The sequence below is a fragment of the Neoarius graeffei genome, chromosome 3 (assembly GCF_027579695.1).
Source record: "Neoarius graeffei isolate fNeoGra1 chromosome 3, fNeoGra1.pri, whole genome shotgun sequence".
NCBI lineage: Eukaryota > Metazoa > Chordata > Actinopteri > Siluriformes > Ariidae > Neoarius > Neoarius graeffei.
This window is the reverse complement of record NC_083571.1, coordinates 73,431,175-73,451,308: the sequence shown is the minus strand read 5'-3', so window position 1 is coordinate 73,451,308 and position 20,134 is coordinate 73,431,175. Positions and strand designations below refer to the sequence as shown.

The 20,134-nt window shown below is 41.4% G+C and overlaps 1 protein-coding gene across 1 annotated transcript; it reads right to left on the bottom strand.

Annotated features, from left to right (window-relative positions):
* Window positions 1-2,036: 2,036 nt before the first annotated feature.
* On the bottom strand, window positions 2,037-12,734 carry LOC132883545 (uncharacterized). The gene is made up of 6 exons (XM_060917274.1): window positions 12,682-12,734; window positions 11,979-12,033; window positions 3,292-3,575; window positions 2,863-2,924; window positions 2,619-2,767; window positions 2,037-2,470 (listed from the first exon to the last, which is right to left on the bottom strand). The coding sequence occupies exons 2-6, from the start codon at window positions 12,016-12,018 to the stop codon at window positions 2,379-2,381; spliced, it is 627 nt and encodes a 208-aa protein (XP_060773257.1). The 5' UTR covers window positions 12,019-12,033; window positions 12,682-12,734; the 3' UTR covers window positions 2,037-2,378.
* Between the last annotated feature and the right edge of the window lie 7,400 nt (window positions 12,735-20,134).

Sequence of the window (20,134 nt, the reverse complement as noted above, 5' to 3'; positions counted from 1 at the left end):
CCACAGGTTCCTGAATGTGGTCCTGGAATGCACCATTTCCCCCTGGTTCAGCTATAATCAGCTAATTAACTAATTATACAAAAGTTCAGTAATATACAGACTCACTAATTTGATTGGCTGAGCAGCGTTCCATTAGTGCCTATGTTTAGTATAGACCCATCCCACGTGACGTCACGACAAATGCGGCTGCCATTTTGGACATGAACTACCAGTAGTCTACCACAGCCAACAACGAGGAACGACGGCGAAGCATCGAAAGGAATATAGCCATCAAAGAAAGTTTTTACTTTCAGCAAGACTTCCATCATGCCATTATATTGTTGTGCACATGGATGTAGTAACCATCAACACAAAAGGCAAGATTTATCATTTTATCGGATCCTGACAGATGCTGACCGAAGGAGAAGATGGATGGTCTCTAAAATATTGGCAAAATGATGTTTATTGACATAGCAATCGTGTGTAACGGGAAGCATTTGCATATCCGAAGTGTTGTGTTTACATCAAAGATAAAATAAACCGATTTGACAATGACTGCTGCTGCCAGGTTGGGGACACAAACTAGTAGAAAGGAAGTGTGCCAACAGTGTCAACACACTTCCTTTGTGGTCGATTCTGCTTTAAAGTAAGATGCATTTAATTATTCGTCTGCTGTGGGTTTGGAATCGGTAGCCTGACCGATTCATTCATGTTTGTGGTGCCATTTGTTTGTTGACACGTGTTGAAATGGAAGATTGGTTGTTGACATGATTTCCAGTGATGCTTTGGTGCTGCTGTGGATCAGATGTGTTGAGTAGCCTGACTGTTTTGTTTTTTCTTGCGTGTGGTATCATTGTTGACGTAAGGTTGTTTTTTGAACATGCCAATGTGGACACGATTTCCCCTGATGAGTTATGACTTCAGACGCGATGCATGTGTGGAGGTGTGGTGTCCGCGTGATATGTGCGTAAGATAGGCTTCTCATGTGTTTGGAGATCCACGCTCTGAAACAAGCGCAAGCGCAAGCACCCCCCCCCCCCCCCCCCCCAAGGGAAAAAAGCGGATTGTAACACACACAGGAAAGTCTGAGATTTTATGATGTTATTTTCTAAAGACTAGGACTGTAAAGATCAATAATATTTAAATAAGATCCTTTTACTTGTACATAGTGAATGAGGAGGGTCTTCAATGCTGAAAGAAATTACCAAAAGGCTGATACTTAGTCTACAGTACCATCAAGATGGTTACTGTAAAGTCTACCATATAAAGTATCTTTTAGTTACAAATAAAAAAAACAATCATATCAGATCAAATCATATCATATGATATTATATATCATATCAATTTCAATATCTGAAACAAACCAGTGACTGCTACTGCTGAGAAAGGGCAGCTGAGAATTACGGAAAGACCTCGTGACGACTTGGAGGCCTGAAGGATTCAGGTGAAGTTCCATTAAAATACAAGTTTGCATCACAAAAAGCAGGGACTAATAAGTGATTGAATTATGGTTAACCATGATTTATCCAGGTACCGCCAGAGCTTTATTAACATATTTAACTAACATGTTACTAACTTCCCTCTTTTAGCCAAAGAAAACAAGAGTTTTACTTTATGAATAAAAAAAATGCAGATCTGTTTCACTCACCTCAGTTGGAATTTGCTATAATGAACCCTACATGAGCTACATTTGAGACAATGTTATATTTGCTGCAATAGTATAGAACCTTGAACAAAGTTTTGGGGAGGTTCTACCTGAGATTTGAACTTTGATTACTGGATTCAGAGTCCAGAGTGCTAATCAGCACACTACGGAACTAAGATGCCACCTGAGCTCCAACCTCCTCACAACCATTATGGCACTCAATCTTACAGCCAGCTTATAATATATACACCATACAGTGTATTGTGTATATTGTATTATAAGAAATAATTAAATTGAATTACACAAATAAAATGTGCAAAGTTTATTTCATAAAACATTTATAGTTATTTCACAGTCCCATACACAATATATAAATTAGTGTACATATAAATGACTAGACATTGACATATTAGTTTATCCTGTTAACTATACATCTGTTTCAAGAATATTCCTATTGATTTAAATTGAATAAATGAAAGACAGCAATCAATAGGACTGTTTAGAAGTGGAGAAGTGTTCAGGTATGTCATCACCATCATTAAATCCTCAGTTTCATAATTTAAAATTTGTTTTTCTCATGAAAGCAGATATTGTTTACAAAAACACCCGATTCCATTTAGCTTATGAATTAAATATTAATAAATAAAAAGCATATATACATGTTACAAAAGGAACTACTTACAACAGTAGAATAGGTTGAAATGTTAAATAGCGTTGTTAAGTTATTGTGTGCGTTTTCTGATCAGGCTTAGAGCTAACAGTGCAATGCCGCTGAAAGTAGAAGTGGTAGAAGAGACAGCCATATCATGGAAAGTGAGCTGGCAATCACTGGTGGCATGGAATTACCTGCAAAATATAAACATAAACATGAAATTAAATGTACACAAATACATCTTTAAACCTAAAGTATACAAGAAATTTGGGTTTGGATTATTTACAATTAATAAGCACTAATTAATAAATAACAGGAATATCATAGCATGTTGATACTGACTAATAACATGGGTGACATTGATGGAGTTTGGCTCAACAGGAAAGGTCAAGCTGCTCACTCCTTTTGCAAGAACGTCTTTCACTTTGGTGTCAGTCACGTTAGCGCCAGAAAGGAAAGACATGAGGCTGTGTGTCACAATAGAACCATTCCTGAAATTGCACAAACAAAGAGATACAGGTAAAAATTCAACCATTAATCAACAAAGAAACAAACATTCAGAGCCATATCCGCCTTCTTACGGTACCTGAACTGGAAGATTTGCATGAGATGGAAGTTTTTAAAGGCTTTCTTGTACAATGGTTCAATCTAGGATGAAGAAGAAGAATTCGGTGATCAAAAATCAACAGATAAAATGGTTTGTTATTTAGCCATAGATAAAGTTAGCAATAATAACTAATATGTGAAGACACTTACAAAGGCTCTAAATCATATTCAAATTGTGTTATGTTATGTCAATTGAATTGGATTTCACTGAAATTGAACGTGAAAATTGGAACAAAAAGGCAAAAGTCACACATGTCCTGCACACACACTGTGAACAGAAATGCATGATTAGAACCAGATGCGTTCTTCAGGTTGTCTTATATGGCAATAGAAGTGTTTGTGTGGCAAAATCTCTCATGTTTAGCAGAATTAAATAAATTGGAATGGTGGCATTATCTGGAAAACATACCTCACGAGTGACTTTTTCAGCTTTGTCTTTAAATTGTTTAGAATTTGGGTTAGCCAGTGCTGGAACAAAGGTTTCCTTGATGCGGAAGATCAATGTGAAAACTTCGGTTACTGGTGCATTTGCTGTAGTTGTGCCAGCTGTGTTCGGGGGCGAAGTCTTGCCCACTGTAAGGTTGATCTCATCTGTGATTGCGGGTGAAGTCACATCCATTGTGGGGTCGATCTCAGCTGTGCTTGCGGGTGAAGTCGGGTCCACTGCAGAGCCCACCTGAGCTGCACTTAGGGCTGAAGTCATGACCATTGAAGATGATTAGAACAGAATAGTGGACCATAACAAAGTTAAAATCAAAATTAGAAACTGATGCTGATTAAACAGAAACAAGGCAATGTGCTTCATAAAGCTCAGCTGTATCACAGATCTGTTTAATCTATGATTTTAATCTTTGAGGTAAACTGCAGAGTCAGGGGCGGCTCATATCAATGGACTAGCAGGATTAACTGCCCCCCCCCCCCCCCAAAAAAAGGAAAAAAAGGTAAAAGAAAAATAAATATAAGGTTCCATATTTTAAGCATTCACATCACCTTATCTGTGATTAACTAACATTTTAAAGATGATTCTTTGTGATTTTTTTAGACCGAGTGTAACAGCACCACTGCCAGAATGATGTGAAGCGAGGCTGTGGGTGAACTGGAACTTGCCCAGTGCTGGAGGCAGGGATACGCTCTACTGGAGGTTCATACAGCCAATCAGTGCCAGTGTATAACATGACTACACAGTGTGACACACTGTAAGATTGTGTGTGTTCTCGTGCATAGCTGTCCTGAGCTTTATGACCCTTTCACACCCTGGTAAACGTGCATAATCGCGAGAACATACTCTTTTATTTTCTCTGTACCTTCTAGTTTCGCTGAAACCACATTCCTGGTTCCTCCTGTTCTAGGGGGTGTATGGTCTGCTCTTTCATGTATAATAAAAACGACTCCTTATCTGGCGAGTTGACCTTGTGCCCCCGAGCCCCTTACTTATCTTGTCACGCAAGCTTCTGATGTATATAAACCCTGCTCTCTCTGTGTATCACTGAGCAGTGCCTGAATAAACCAGATTGATTTAACTCGTGTGGTTTGTTTTAACCCTGCTCCAGAGCGCTCTTACGTCAACGCATCTGAACTGAGACAGACACAGGTTCTAACAATTTGGTGACCCCGACGTGATACTCTCAATCAGGTAAGACATGTTTGATTGACTACCTGGTTGGCAGTAGTTTCGTAGTGTCCTACGGAGGACAGTTTTCCCTGGTTCGAGTCCAGGAAGAGCGCGCTATACAAATTTGTACTATATTTGTTGTCTGTTCCTCTTCAGATCCGTTTGTTGTCATTGTACGATGGGAAGCTCGTTCCCTAAGCCTGCGCCAGGGGAAACCCCGGCCGAATGGATGACTAGGTGCGGTTTCGCTTATTATGTTTCTCCCTGGCTCGATAATTTGGCAGGTTGGACCGAGGCCAACCCTCAAATTCCTTCATATCCTCGCCGAGGTACTTTCGATCCTGGTTATCTTGCATCGGCCCATCGCATGATTTATGAGGGATTAGGGGACCCCGGATGGGATCGCCCGTATATGCGGGAAGGATATGCCAAATGGTATGATATGAAGAAGATTTGGGATAATTTTAAACAGGCTTATACTCCCCGTTCAGTCCTGAAATCCATCCCGAAGCCTCGGGCTGCACCCGTCACCAAGGAAACGGAGGAGGCGGCGCTAGGAAAATCCAAATCTCATTCTGCTCCTCCAGCCTCGTTAGATAGTAAACCTCCACCTTATAGTAAGGCTGGAAAAATTACTGGTAAATCGCCGTCAGCTGCAAAAACGATTCCTAAAATTTATCCGTCCCTGGCTGCTGTGTCTGCGTGCCCCCCCCCCCCCCCCACGGTTGACAGAGGGCAGCGTCCCGGAGGGATAAAGGGTGCGCCTGCATCAGCCAAGAACGGCAAAGACGAAGAAAGTAGTGACGATACCGATGATGACACTGATGATGACGATTGGGATAATCCCGATGGTGTGGGTCCAGACACCGGCTCGCGTCCTTATCCGCCACAAAACGCTGCTTGTGTATGGGTTGCAAAGCGCAGTGGTATTGATATAACTCCTCCGTCCCCGTCGGCTCTTAAGGACATCATCTCGCTTCTTCCGTCACCCGATAAGCCCTTGCTTTTTGTTGATCAGTTAATTAATGTTTCTCGTAATTGTCAGCTTACGGGAGCTGATTACCGGTTTATTCTGCAAAATAAATTAGGAGGCGCATATGATGAGACAGCCCTGTTAGAAAACGTTCAGGTTCTCGCCCCCGTCAATGATCAAGCTGAAAATATTAAGGAAGAGTATGAAGGGGATGACGGTCGCCCGCGTCGGCGCACCGTGACTACCTTCTTTTGGAAGGACACGCCGAACGCACTGCAGCAGCTTCGTGAGCAATTGACGCGATACCTGCTCGCCTTAAAACAAGCAAATAGAGACCTGTCACAGGTCACTAATTGCAAACAGGAGCGTTCTGAGCTGACGTCGGCTTTCTGGAAGCGCTTTGGGGAAGTTTGGCAACATTTGGGAGGTCTTGAACTTGATTTGGCAAACCCGAACCCAATGTTCTTGTCCACCTTTCTGTCTAATTGTCGCCCCGAAATACAGAGCGTTTTAAAACATCACTGGAGTGACCGGAATAATCTGGTCCTCCGTCAGGCCGGGGAGCGGGTGCACACGCTGGAGAGCGATGGTCTTTTAGACTGTAAAACGAATAAAGCATGTTTATCCGTCGTGCCGGGCGGACGAGCGGAGGGACGACAGGAGAGGGGTCGCCGAACGGGACCGCGCGGCGGGGGAGGGAGGAGAAATGGAAAGTGCCACTATTGTGGAAAAGAGGGGCACTGGATAAGAGAATGTCATGCGAAACAGCGAGATGAGCAGGAACGCGAGAAACCCGTCATGCGCGCCGGTTCAAGCCCCACAGGGCAGAGAGATCCTGCCCGCCCATAGGGCTGCCCTCAGAGCGATGAAACCCCGACCGTTGCTATGTTAAATCTTTTATTCAGCTCCCCTCTTAACGAAGATCTTCCCACTATTGTTTTATGCCTGGCAGGGACTGAATATCCTTTTTTACTCGACACCGGGGCTACCATGTCCTCAGTGGGGAGGGAATATGCGGGTCCTTTATCTACACGGTCTGTAAGCTCTGTGGGAATAGAAGGGGTTCCTTTCCATTCCAGTTGCACGCCCCCCCTTTCTGTTACTTGTGCCCTTGATCCTTTACTGAAGTTTTCTCACTCCTTTGTTTGCATGCCTGATTGCCCTTTTAACCTGCTTGGACGGGACCTCATGAGCCTCCTAGGGCTCTCTATTTCTTTTAGTGGCTCACACATGGTTGTTGACATACCAGACGACACTTCGTCGGCTGCTCTTGCCCTCACCTCCCTTTCTCTTCCCCATAACCTTCTCAATGCTGCTTGTGCCGTTACCCACCTCACACCCTCTCTTTCTGATCTCCCAGCTTCTCTTTGGGCGAAACATAAGGACGAGGTGGGCTTTGTTAAGTGTACCCCTTACGAGGCGGTCATTAAACATTCCTCGCCTGTGTATGTGAAACAGTACCCCCTTTCCCCCGCTAAGCTATCTGGCATTGATGATGTTTTATGTTCTCTCCTAGAGCAAGGTGTGGTCGTCCCCTGTGTTAGCCCTTATAACACTCCAGTGAACCCGGTGCAGAAGCCCAACGGCACGTGGCGTTTCACCCAGGACTTGCGTAAGATTAATGAGTTAATTATCCCAGTCGCCCCATTAGTTCCAGACGTTCCCTCTCTTATGGCCTCGATTCCGTGTGAACATGCTTTTTTCTCTGTAATTGATCTCTGTTCTGCCTTTTTCAGCGTCCCTGTGGGCCACGACACGCAGCCCCTGTTCGCTTTTACGCACAGGGGAAAGCAGTACACATGGACCAGGTTACCCCAAGGATATGTCGATTCCCCCGCGGTTTTTACAGCCGTAGTGAGGGACGCCTTGGCCGATTTGTGCCTCCCCTCGGGCTCCTCCGTGCTCCAATACGCGGATGATCTTCTGGTAACGGCGGAGGACGAGGACCTTTGCGCTAAAGCCACACTCGCTCTCCTCTCTCTTCTGGCGCAAGAAGGTTTCAAGGTCTCACGAACTAAGCTTCAGTTCTGCCTCCCCACTGTTCGATATCTGGGTCACGATCTCTCCCAGGGCTCCCGCAGGCTCAGCCCCGAGCGTGTGCAGGTCATCCTAGACACTCAGGTGCCCGCCACAAAACACGCCCTCATGGCTTTTCTGGGACTTATCAATTACTGCCGCCAGTGGATTCCTGACTGTTCCACCTATGACAAGTGTCTGCGCTCTGCAATTCTGCACTCGGACCCTTTGACTCAGCCCCTGGTGTGGTCTGATGAGATGCTGACGGCCTTCAGGGCCTTGAAACAGGCTTTATGCTCGGCCCCTGCTCTCGGACTTCCGAATTACCGTTTGCCGTTTCATTTATATGTGTGCAACCAGCAGGGAACTGCGTCTGGGGTTTTGGCGCAGGAGCACGGGGGGGGTATGCGGCCTTGTGCGTTCCTCTCTAAAACTCTTGATTCTGTGGCACAGGGTCTCCCTGCTTGCCTCAGGGCGGTGGCTGCATGTGCTGTCATGGTCACGGACGCTGAACGGCTGGTTTTGTCTCACCCGCTCGTTCTCCACACCTCACATGATGTAGTGCACGTTTTAAAGAACCTCAGTACCCAGCATTTATCTGCGCAGCGTCGCTCTGGATACGAGTCTATTCTTTTGGCCACCGAAAACCTTACTGTTAAGCCCTCCTCCTCCTTTGATTCTCTCGCGCACGCGCTTCAGCGCCTCCTCAATTCACAGGATGATTTTCTTCCTTCTGAAACACACGACTGCATTTCTAGCATTCTTTTCGAGACAAGTATCCGCCCCGACTTACGCTCCACCCCGTTACTTTCAGGTGATTCGCTGTTTGTGGACGGCTCGTGCTCACGCCCCTCTGACGGCGTTTTCGTGTGTGGTTATTCTGTGTGCCGCCTTCCTGATGAAACTGTTGAAGCTTTTTCTCTTCCTTTCTCCTCGGCTCAGGCTGCCGAACTATACGCTCTAACCCGTGCATGTGTTATTGCCCAGGACACAGACGTCACTATCTACACTGATTCACGTTACGCTTTCGGCGTTGCTCACGACTTTGGTCGGATTTGGGCTTCGCGTGGGTTCACCACTGCAGACGGTAAGCCCATTTCTCATTCTTCGCTTGTTACTGATTTAATCACCGCCTGTCTTCTCCCGCGCTCTTTAGCCATTGTTAAGACTCGTGCTCATTGTATTGGGGACTCTTTTGAGATCAGGGGAAACTCTCTCGCCGATCGCATTGCCAAAGCCGCGGCTGCCTCCGGTGTTTTTCCGCCTTCGCTTACTCTCTCCCTGGTCTCATCCAGTCGCATGATTAGTGCCGTTCTTCCGGACATTGACTTGATCTCCCTCCAGGCCTCCGCTTCGGCCTCAGACAACCATTTCTGGGACTCATGCGGCGCGCAGCCGTCTGACGGCGTTCGGATCGATGCTCAGGGCCGCCTTTGTTTGCCTAGACATTGCACTCCATTTCTCGTCCGCGAGTTTCATGGTCCCACTCACCGCGGACGAAGGGGGGTAGTGGAGGATTTATCCAAAATATTTTGCATCGACAAAATACACACCGATGTACATCACATTCTAGACAGATGTTTAACGTGCGCCCAGAATAATCCATCTAAACCAGGCGCGGTACATCAGCACCTTCCCATACCTGACACGCCGTTCCAGGAATGGCAGATTGACTTCACTCACATGCCAAAGCAGGGCCCCTTTAAGTATCTTTTGGTCATGGTCGACAAATTTTCACGATGGGTGGAGGCTTTCCCTTGCGGGAAAGAAGACGCTCGCACGGCGGTAAACAAATTGACGCAAGAAATCATTCCGCGTTATGGCCTCCCGGTAGGGATAGACTCTGACAAAGGGACGCCGTTCACCTCTAAGGTGACACAAGAACTATGTAAGGACCTAAAAATCCTTTGGCGATTCCACATCCCGTACCATCCACAATCCTCCGGCATTGTGGAGCGCGCAAATAGAACAATCAAGGGTAAGCTGCGCAAGGCAATGCAAGAAACCGGCACTAAAAATTGGGTACAAGTTTTACCCTTAGTCCTCGCTGACATGCGAATGACCGCTCAAGTGGCCCTCGACAACCTGTCTCCGTACGAGCTCGTGATGGGCCGGCCTTTTCCTACACCCTGGCGCAGAGGTATGCAGGCTATAGGAACGAGTGATCTTGATGTACATCTCAGTGAGTACGCCGTGGGTCTCATGCGGGTACTTGATGAGTACTGGACGAGACTAAATTCCAAAAAGCCTCCCATTCCTGAGGCACCCACTCACCCCTTTGAGGTAGGGGATAAAGTGTTGGTAAAGAAATTCGCTAAATTAGGCGCTCCTTTGGAGGAACCGCCCTACAGTGAACCCACGGATGTGCTCGCTGTAACTCGAACGGCTGTACTAACTGACCTTTTTCCACAGTGGATTCATGCCAGTCGAATAAAGAAGGCTCCAATGTAATAGAAATCTATATTGTTGATGCTTAACAGGTTTTTATGTTACAGAAAGTTGCTGTGACAATAGCTGACGGCCTTTTCAGGGATCCCCTTTCCAGCATCCGGAGTGATCCGGTTTCGGCTGATCTACAAAGAGGGGATGGTCGGTGCGTCCCGCAGACTTCTGAACTGAGGAATCTGGAAGACACGTGAGCCTGGGCTACCTTCAACTATCTACATCCTGTGGACACAGAAAGAACAAAGTCAGTGACCAGTATGACTTTCCTTCTGGTATTGGTCTTAGCGCTTGGAGCAGGGAATCCCGCTCAAGCCAGCCACGAGGACAACGTTTTTTGGCGATTTGCCAATTGGACTGCTAAACAACATACTAATCAGTCTTGTTATGTCTGTCAATACGTTAGAGTCTAAACTGTAGTTATACTCTGTAAACAAAGTATAAAAGAGGGGATTGTAAGATTGTGTGTGTTCTCGTGCATAGCTGTCCTGAGCTTTATGACCCTTTCACACCCTGGTAAACGTGCATAATCGCGAGAACATACTCTTTTATTTTCTCTGTACCTTCTAGTTTCGCTGAAACCACATTCCTGGTTCCTCCTGTTCTAGGGGGTGTATGGTCTGCTCTTTCATGTATAATAAAAACGACTCCTTATCTGGCGAGTTGACCTTGTGCCCCCGAGCCCCTTACTTATCTTGTCACGCAAGCTTCTGATGTATATAAACCCTGCTCTCTCTGTGTATCACTGAGCAGTGCCTGAATAAACCAGATTGATTTAACTCGTGTGGTTTGTTTTAACCCTGCTCCAGAGCGCTCTTACGTCAACGCATCTGAACTGAGACAGACACAGGTTCTAACACACACCCACTGAGTTTTGAGCCCCAATGGGTTAATATATTCTAGTCCATGTTGGTGACGTTTCCGTAACACGTCGCCAGGAGGCGCAGTACAGACTCACTCACAGGTGGAATGAATGTGAATGAAGTGGATTATTTACTCTATCATTAATCTTCCACGAAAATAATTTTGGAGGAGAAACTGAAAGTTAACGGACTGAGCACATCTATATCAAAGTACAAATTACATAAAAGGAGAAATGAAAAAACTAAGTTTTGTGGGTTTTTTTTTTTTTTTGCTTGAATTAAAGGGTTAGAACTTTTCTGTGTACTCTTTTTGTTATTCAGATGAAACACATTTCAATTTCAAATGCCAAAAGTTAAATATAAACTTTTAAATTATATATAAATTATAGATGTTATTCCCTGCCCCTCCACCTTTTTAAATGCTGGAAGTAAACAATGTTAATAAAAAGAAAGCAGTGTGTATTTTCCATGGAACATTTGGAATATTTCTCCTCTATACTACTCTTCTCTGTTTGACCAACTGCAACATTTCCTGAGTATAGATCATCAGATGTGATCTGCAAATGACAAGAACCATCTCAAATAAGGACTTGATGGATGACATCAAGACAGCGTTTCAACCCAACCATTGGGACATAATGATATTCAAATTAAATTAATCGACTTATTAAAGCAGGATATGTCACAAATATGACCATCAGCAGATATATCCAGTTAGGCATTGCTGAGCTACCACCATCATGCTGTTTACACAATGAAACCTTCTGAAATAATCTGTCTCACGATCATTCTGAAAGGCACACTTTGTCTGTTTCTATACTTCAGTACAGATATGCATCTAAGTGAAAACAAGACACTGATAAGTTCTTTGTGATAAAAGGCCAAGCACTCAACACGAGATATCAGGATAAATCAATAGATCACTCACTATTCATCGCAGAATTCATAGACAAATGAAGATAAACATTAGAACCAAGAGCAAGTTTGACAGTTTTGTGGTTTACTGCCAATGTTATTGTGTCACAAATGTCACAGTTCTCGAGGAACTTTAGTATAATGTGTAAACTGACAATACTTAAATTTAAAAAATAACCTAAAAATTAATCTACAATGCTATTTCTAGCAAATATATTTCAGCAGGATAATAGAAATGATGACAGAAACTGAGATGAAGTTCAGTGAACACTTACCAATCAGACACAAAACGGCCAGTATAATCTTCCTGTCCATGGTGTTGTTTACAACCTGAAAGTAAATTATATATCAGATTATACATCAGCTATGCAAGCAAAGTTTCTCAGTTATCTTACTTATCTTCTCTGTTTTATTATTACTGTTGTCATTTTCCCCCTATTTTATTTCTATTTTATTTATTTTCAATATGTATTCATACATGGTTTTTTATTAATGCTCTTGCTTTTCCATTTTATTTTTCATTATTTTAATTGCCTAATTTCACTCGTCTCAGTTTTGAAATGTTTTAATGCTTGTAAAGCGCTTTGTAACTTTTTGAAAAGTTCAGAATAAATAAAGGTACAGGAACAACAACAATAACAACAACAACAAAAACAACAACAACAACAACAACAATAATAATAATAATAATAATAATAATAATAATAATAATAATAATTTTAAATGACAGCTGTGTAATTAGAATAAGATATTATAAATAGTTGTAATTAATTAATTAATTTGTTTATTTGAAGCAATTTTCTTGACATCAGACAAAATATTCCATCATCTACACTGTAAGTGAATATAACATTTTTAAGCATAATGTTTCAGTGAATATTAAATATCTTAATATTTAAATTGTCTATAAGAGCCTGATACATTTTATATCATCTTACAGTCTGGTGATTCTCAGGACAAAGTAAAGTAATAACTCACCTGAGTCCACAGGTAGCAGAGATGGAGTGTTCTCAGTCTAGTGGCAAAGTGTAAAATATCGAGCAGGTAAATGGGATATTTATTCAACAGGAGTAACAACGTATTTACTCTCATGATGCAAAACCCATGATGTCAAAAAGGCCTGGAAGCCAATCACAGCTTGGCTGACAACCTGAAAAACAACATTATTACCAAATGACGCTTCCTGCCATTTTCGTTTATTTATAGCAGGATAAAGAAAGGGTAAAAATAAAATTTAGAATGTGATTTTAAATTAGATTAATGCTCTCAGAGGATTTTCTGTTGGAAGCCATGGCCTAATAATTAGAGAAGCAGCTTTTGGACCAAAAGGTCACAGGTCTGAGTCCCTGGACCAGCAGGAATCACTGAAGTGCCCTTGAGTAAAACACCTGACACCCCCCCCCCCCCCAACTGCTCCCCAGGCTGCTTTGGGTCTGTTGTACGTCACTCTGGATCAGAGCGTCTGCAAAATGCCTGTAATGTCGGTCATACTGTACACTGTGACCACACCCTTGTGTCACCATTCTCTGTACAACATTTAAAAAAGACAAAATCTGATCTTTTTAAAATGAATGCTATAATGAAGACATTTATTTTCACTCACAAATTACAATCTTGTTTATAAGTACAGTAAATATAATGTTTAACTAGTAAAACTAAACGCATTCCTCAGATCATTCCAATTCAGTTGCACTGGATGTGAAAAAGAATACCAGTAAAATAATGAATTTTAGTTGAAGTCCCACCAAAACTTTTTAATCTCAGCAACACTTTTCTATCCCTCTTCAAACCATCAGATGAAGTTATCGTGCCAGGACAGAAAAGAAGCAAAGAACTCAGTTGATCAGTTTGGGCTGAAGCAGGTTTTTAGTTTAGTTTAGTTTAGTTTAGTTTAGTTTAGTTTAGTTTAGTTTAGTTTAGTTTAGTTTAGTTTAGTTTCACAGAGTTCGTCATAAATCCATACAGAACTGATTGACAGGCGAAAATTACAGGACGGATAGACCCAACTGACAATTTTCCCTTGCACAAATACCAAAAGTTCCGGGTGGAATAGCAAGATGGAGCAGAAATTAGTAAGCTGGAAAAATTAGCAGTAGTAATGCCAGACCGAATCTTATAAAACAGTATCAAGTCACTAATCTCACGCCTATGTTCCAACGGTAAATGTTTCAGAGATTTAAGTCTTTCTGTGTAGCAGACAGCAGAAGGAGGTTAATTTAGAATAAACTTAGTTGCATGTCTCTGAATGCTCTGTATTCGAGCTTTGTGCTTTACTGTGCATGGTGACCATAAATTACATGCATATTCAAGGCAGGGCCTCACTAAAGTACAGTAGAGGAGCTGCCTTGTCGCAGTATCACGTAAGGGAGACCGGGTATGGTTGTAACACATTTTTCTTCAGCACATAAAACTCTCATTTCTTTTTAAACTACAGTTGTAGAACTTTTAGGCAAAGTACCCACATTTGTCTACTGCAGTTTGCAACCATTTAAATCTCCTCAACTACATCACAAAATTTGTCTGATTATGTCAAATACAGAGTGTACCTTTGTTACAACCTACCACACTACTGGGGGTAGGTTGCAACACGTATTGGGGTAGGTTGTAACAGGTAGTTAAAACACAGAAAAAAAACAGTAGTCCATTTCATATGCAGATTTATTGCATGAACATGGAAAATAGATTCACCAACTATGTTGTATGACATACAATCCACTCTCCATATTGAAAATTAAGATCATATTAATGTTATAAACAAAATATAAAAAGCATAATGTTTACATTTAATGTTTAATGTTACAACCTACCCCACCACTGTCATCCATTGCTTAGCTAGCTGTATTAGCATGGTGCTTTGACATTAGCAGGGGATAAGTACACCATTCTTTACCTTAGAGACTGTAGTTTGACCTGATATAACTCATACAACGTTACCTACAATGTGTAAAGCACTAGGAAAAAAAATAATATATAAAAAAAGTTACTTTCTTACCTCAGACTTTGTTTTTTTCACTTCTCTCCGTGAGAACTTGCGCCAACGATTTCCAAATGTCCATGCGTGGTCGAAAAGGAACTATGAAGAGATTCTAATTGCCACATGACTTGTATCTTATCCCTGATTGGTGGAATTAGTGGCGTTACAACTCCCCCCGTGTTACAACCATACCCGGTTTCCCCTACTGTCTGTCCCAGCAGAGCCCAGGGCTTTACATTAGCACCCGCCCACCCGCCAAATGCGGCTAAAATTCGGCTTTGGCGGGTAATGACTTTAGTCCCACTAGCCACTTTGGCGGGTGGTTTATTCTGTGGTATACAATATATTTTAATTGTAGTTTTCTCTGAAGGCATCTGATCTAATAAACGCATTGCAATGTGATATTACGCGCCTACAACTCCCATGAGCACCTGCATAAACATTTTGACAACATGTTAGAATTGTTTGGAATGTTCATTAACGTCAGATAAAATCAGTGATGCGGTAACCTGCGGTTAATGAACAAAGCAACAAAGTTGCTGACGACTGACAAGCGCACTATTTGGCGGCATATAGCTGGAGTTTCAAACCCTGCTGCTCAGGGAAAAGGGGCAGAGATGCGCAGCGCCGGAGCAGCATTGTAAAATCCCAGAGGTCCGTGATGCACTAAGCGCGCGCCCAAACATGTTCGCCATATTGAAATGAGAGGGTGAATTACACATCACACAAGTGATCTGTTCCTGAAATTACTTTTAATGGTGTTTGAACTGAATATCGTAAGTTTTGAAAAAAAAAATCATGTATATGTGGCAAGAGTAAGAATAATTTAAGCTTGTGTAATGGTTTGATCTGCCCCAAGCAATGAGGACAAAAGTTACCCTAACCATGCAGCCTATGGAACTGAGATACATTAACAATGGCATCCGTTACACCTACACACACACACACAAATAATTCTGGGGGGAAAAATCAGTATACACCACCATGTTTTAGGCAAAGTTATCCAAGGCAAACATAAGTTGAAACTTTCCACTCTATTGCTTTGGCTTATCGAATGATTTATTTTTAAAATCACAAACAAGGCAGGCTACAACTGCGCTGCTGCACATGTAGTACGGAGTAAACCTGAAAAGTAAACCCGATCTGCTCAGAGAGTCATATGAGCTCCTCTTGACCTCCTCTTTAGCCTCTTTCAAGATACTGAACACAGGGTTTTGATGGCGCATCCTATATGGAAAGCCACGAGAGGCAAAACATGGCCACGTTCACATTACACCACAGGTTCCTGAATGTGGTCCTGGAATGCACCATTTCCCCCTGGTTCAGCTATAATCAGCTAATTAACTAATTATACAAAAGTTCAGTAATATACAGACTCACTAATTTGATTGGCTGAGCAGCGTTCCATTAGTGCCTATGTTTAGTATAACCGAACTGGGACGTTACCCCTTTTTGACCCACAAAGAACGGATTCTGTTCTTGTTCAAAGAATCCTGAATGGATTTGGTTCAAGAACCTGTTCCCTGTTGGTTGAAAAGGCGTACCTACTCATTCATAAGTTTTTTTTTTTTTTTGTAGGCTGTAGCCATGATGTCATCATGTTGTCAGAATCAGTGTAACGCATCTCTCATAACCCGGGACAGAACAGTACCATCGTGTGTGTGTATTATTTACCAGCTGGGGGGGGTCCGTATCATGAAATACCGTGACCGAGGTCTTGAAAATACTTACCTAGGCCTCAGGGCTGAGGTCACAGTATTTCACAATATGGACCGACGTTAAGCTGGGAAATAATATATTTATTTTTTCATCTCATCTCATCTCATCTCATCTCATCTCATTATCTCTAGCCACTTTATCCTGTTCTACAGGGTCGCAGGCAAGATGGAGCCTATCCCAGCTGACTATGAAGTTTGAAAATGTAAATTTAACAGCTTCATGAAAGTGTGCTGATGGTTACCATGGAAACCCCGTGTCTCCTGCACTGCGTTCCTCCCCCAAGTCATACGTGCACTCATTCGCTTTTGTGTTCTTGGTCTCAGAGCCACGTGCACCCAACAGATACAGAATCAACGTTTAAAATCATTAACAATCCACTTTTTATGGAGACATTTTAATGTTATTCTTTATTTTTTTTATCCAGTTGAATATTTAGCGTATAAATGTATTTTCAGCTCTTCAAAATGACCGAGGTCCGGACCGCGGGGGCCTCAGAGCTGGCTGCGGCCATGGAGATGAACAAGACGCTAATAGCAAGATAAGACAGTTCAATGACAAATGGAAGTTCGGGTGAGATTGGCTAGTTCATAGCAAAACTGAAAATACAATGTACTGCAAAGACTGGAGAAAGTCTGGCAAAGACAGGTACCAGTAATTTTAAACTCGAAACTATAAAGAAGCACGAAAAGTCAAATGCACACATCGGTACTATAACATCAAAACAGGCGAAGACGGCTGGTCACTACAGGACAGCATTGCTTTCAGTCCCTGGCTGTCATGAAGTTGGCTGAGCTGGAGAGGATGGAGCTGCTGTTTAGAAACCTTCAAGCGATTGGAAAGAAGTTGATCCTGCCCCAGCTATCAACTTATGGCCTGCTGGATGCCTCAGGTCACGAAGACCATTTTTCATGGACCATTCAGACTCATCTGATGATGAATGTAATGAGGACATTTAATGTCTCTCTCTACACATGTTCACACACACACACACACAGACTATTAATAGATAATACATAATAATACTTGCATATCAAAACATCAAATGTTTTTCAATGATAAATGTTTTGAATTGCACTTTTAATATTAGAATCAGTTCAGTTGTACTGAATGTTATTTTTCATATATGATATTTCATATTGTCAGGGGCTTGAATTTGAGTTCAATAAACAGAATACTCTGTTTATATTTTTGTCTGAATTAGGTGCATGTTTTCATATAGGGAGCTACCTTAACAGCACTGAATACTTGAGTGCTACTGTAGAGATACATTATACGCTGCCATTCATAAATCTAGATCTTCCAAACTTTAACGTATCATGGTGAAGAAAAAACTGCGATTTCCTGGCAACAAAATTGTGGCTAGTGAAAAGGCTGAATGGCTAGTGACTCGGGAAAACCACTAGCCACAGTGACCGGTGAGCAAAAAAGTTAATGTAAAGCCCTGCTGGAGACCCCTGTTTATTGTCAAATTACCTGCCAATCTCTATTTTGCCAGTCTCTTCAAAGGTTCTTGAGAAATTAGCAGAATTTTGCAGCACCTGGAAGAGAATAGCATACTCCACAAAAAGCAATATGGATTCCGAAAACATCACTCAACGTACATGACCCTCTTGAATTTAGTAGATAAAATCACCTCGGCTATAGAAAAGAATGAATTCACCATTGGAGTTTTTTTTTTTTATTTATCGAAGGCCTTCGATACGGTGGAACACGAAATATTAATGGAGAAACTTAACTGTTATGGTTTTCATGGCTATGTTTTCACCTGATTAAAAGATTACTTATCAAATAGAAAACAGTATGTTTCCAATAATATCTATTCTTCAAATACAAACCCAATCTCCTGTGGCGTTCCGCAAGGTTCTATTCTGCGTCCCCTGTTATTCCTCATCTATATCAACGATTTAGCTTATGTATCTGATAAAATATATGCACTATTATAACAAGCTACATCACACTCAAATCTTGATATATTAGTAAGTAGAATAAATTGTGAATTAGATAAAATAAACAAATGGTTCCAAGCAAATAAATTGTCCTTAAATGTCAAGAAAAATTTTTTTATTATTTTTACGGGGAAGAATAAAAAATACAATAAAGAAAATGTAAAAATAGCTATTAAAAACATACCCATTGATCAAGTAACACACACACGTTTTTAAGGTTTCACCATCGATGAAAAACTTACTTGGAAAAAACATATCGACCTTATTTGCCAAAAAATTTATAAAAACATAGGTATCATCAGAAAAATTGCAAATATTCTATCTTCGAAAACATTCATTATACTATACTATAGTTTGATATATCCCTATCTAGCATATAGTAACATAGTATGGGCTAGTACATACTCTACTTCACTAAAGCCACTACTCCTTCTTCAAAAACGCTTCGTCCAGATCGTTTCAAATGTCTTGTACACATTCCCCTCCACATTGCTGTTTAGTAATCTAAAAGTAATAACTGTATACGATATAAACAAGCTACAAATTTGTCTTTTTGTCCATAAAATAATTAACTATAGTTCTTCTATACCAAATAAATTTAAGGGTCTTTTTAACTATAACTCGGATTTCCATCAATGCAGTACAAGGCAGAGGAAAATTTGAAACAGATCCGAGTAAAAACCCAGCAACGTATGTTCTCCATGATGTTCAGGTGCCCACAAGTTTGGAATAGTTTAAATCGGAACTTACAGCTCTGCAAATCATTATCCATCTTTAAGAACATGCTAAAAAATTCTCTAATACACAACCAATTATTTACCTAATTTCCTATTCATTGGTTTTTTATTTCCTCCTTATATCTTGGTTGCATTTCTTAAGTTGTTGTATTTTTTTCATTATTATTTTTTTATTTATTATTTATTGAATTGATATAATTTGCTTGTTAACTTAGTTGCTAAATTTTCACTAATTAGTCATTTTTTGTTATTTCTTTACTTATTACTTTCGTTAATTTACTTAATATTAGTTATTATCTATTTATTTGTTATCATTTAGTTGTTATGGTTATTAGTTGTTGTTTTACACTTTTGTTTCATCACCTTTAGTTATTATAATTAATCCGTTGTAATACTAGGAAACATGGGGAAGAACTCTTATAGACCTTATTGGTCTCCACCTTCCCCAGCACAATCCAAATGTATTATGTTTAGATGTCTTTATGTATTGTTTTTAATTGAGTGAAAAAAAGAAAAAAAACTGAATCTCAAGAGGAGCTGGATCATGCAGCAAGACAATGATCATTAGCACACAAGTCATTCTACCAAAGAATGGTTAAAGAAGAATAAAGTTAATGTTTTGGAATGGCCAAGTCAAAGTCCTGACCTTAATCCAATCGAAATGCTGTGGAACGACCTGAAGCGAGCAGCTGATGCGAGAAAACCCACCAACATCTCAGAGGTGAAGCTGTTCTGTACGGAGGAATGGGCTAAAATTCCTGTTGTTTCAGATATTCAGACTGATTACTAGGACTGTGAGTTACATTCTCTGAAGTTCCAGCACTGCAAATGATTTGAGTGGCAGATGACTTCTAGATGGTGTTACTACCATTATGACACATCATCAGTTGGGTACGTTCACATCACTGGGTGTTTTGGCCTTTGATCACAACATACCCTCAGCTGAGGCAAGCAACCTCTCTCAGCTTGAACAGTTCTGCAAAAAGGAATGGGGGAATGACTGTGTAACCTCGGTGAATATGATAATAAACTAATAGAAGCTTAGATCAATAATA

Coding starts and splice junctions, on each gene's coding strand:
- LOC132883545 (XM_060917274.1), bottom strand. CDS start 12,018: ATGGACAGGAAGATTATACTGGCCGTTTTGTGTCTGATTG. Junction 2,925..3,291: donor CTGAAAAAGTCACTCGTGAG/GTATGTTTTCCA, acceptor TCTTCATCCTAG/ATTGAACCATTGTACAAGAA. Junction 2,768..2,862: donor ATGCAAATCTTCCAGTTCAG/GTACCGTAAGAA, acceptor GTGCAATTTCAG/GAATGGTTCTATTGTGACAC.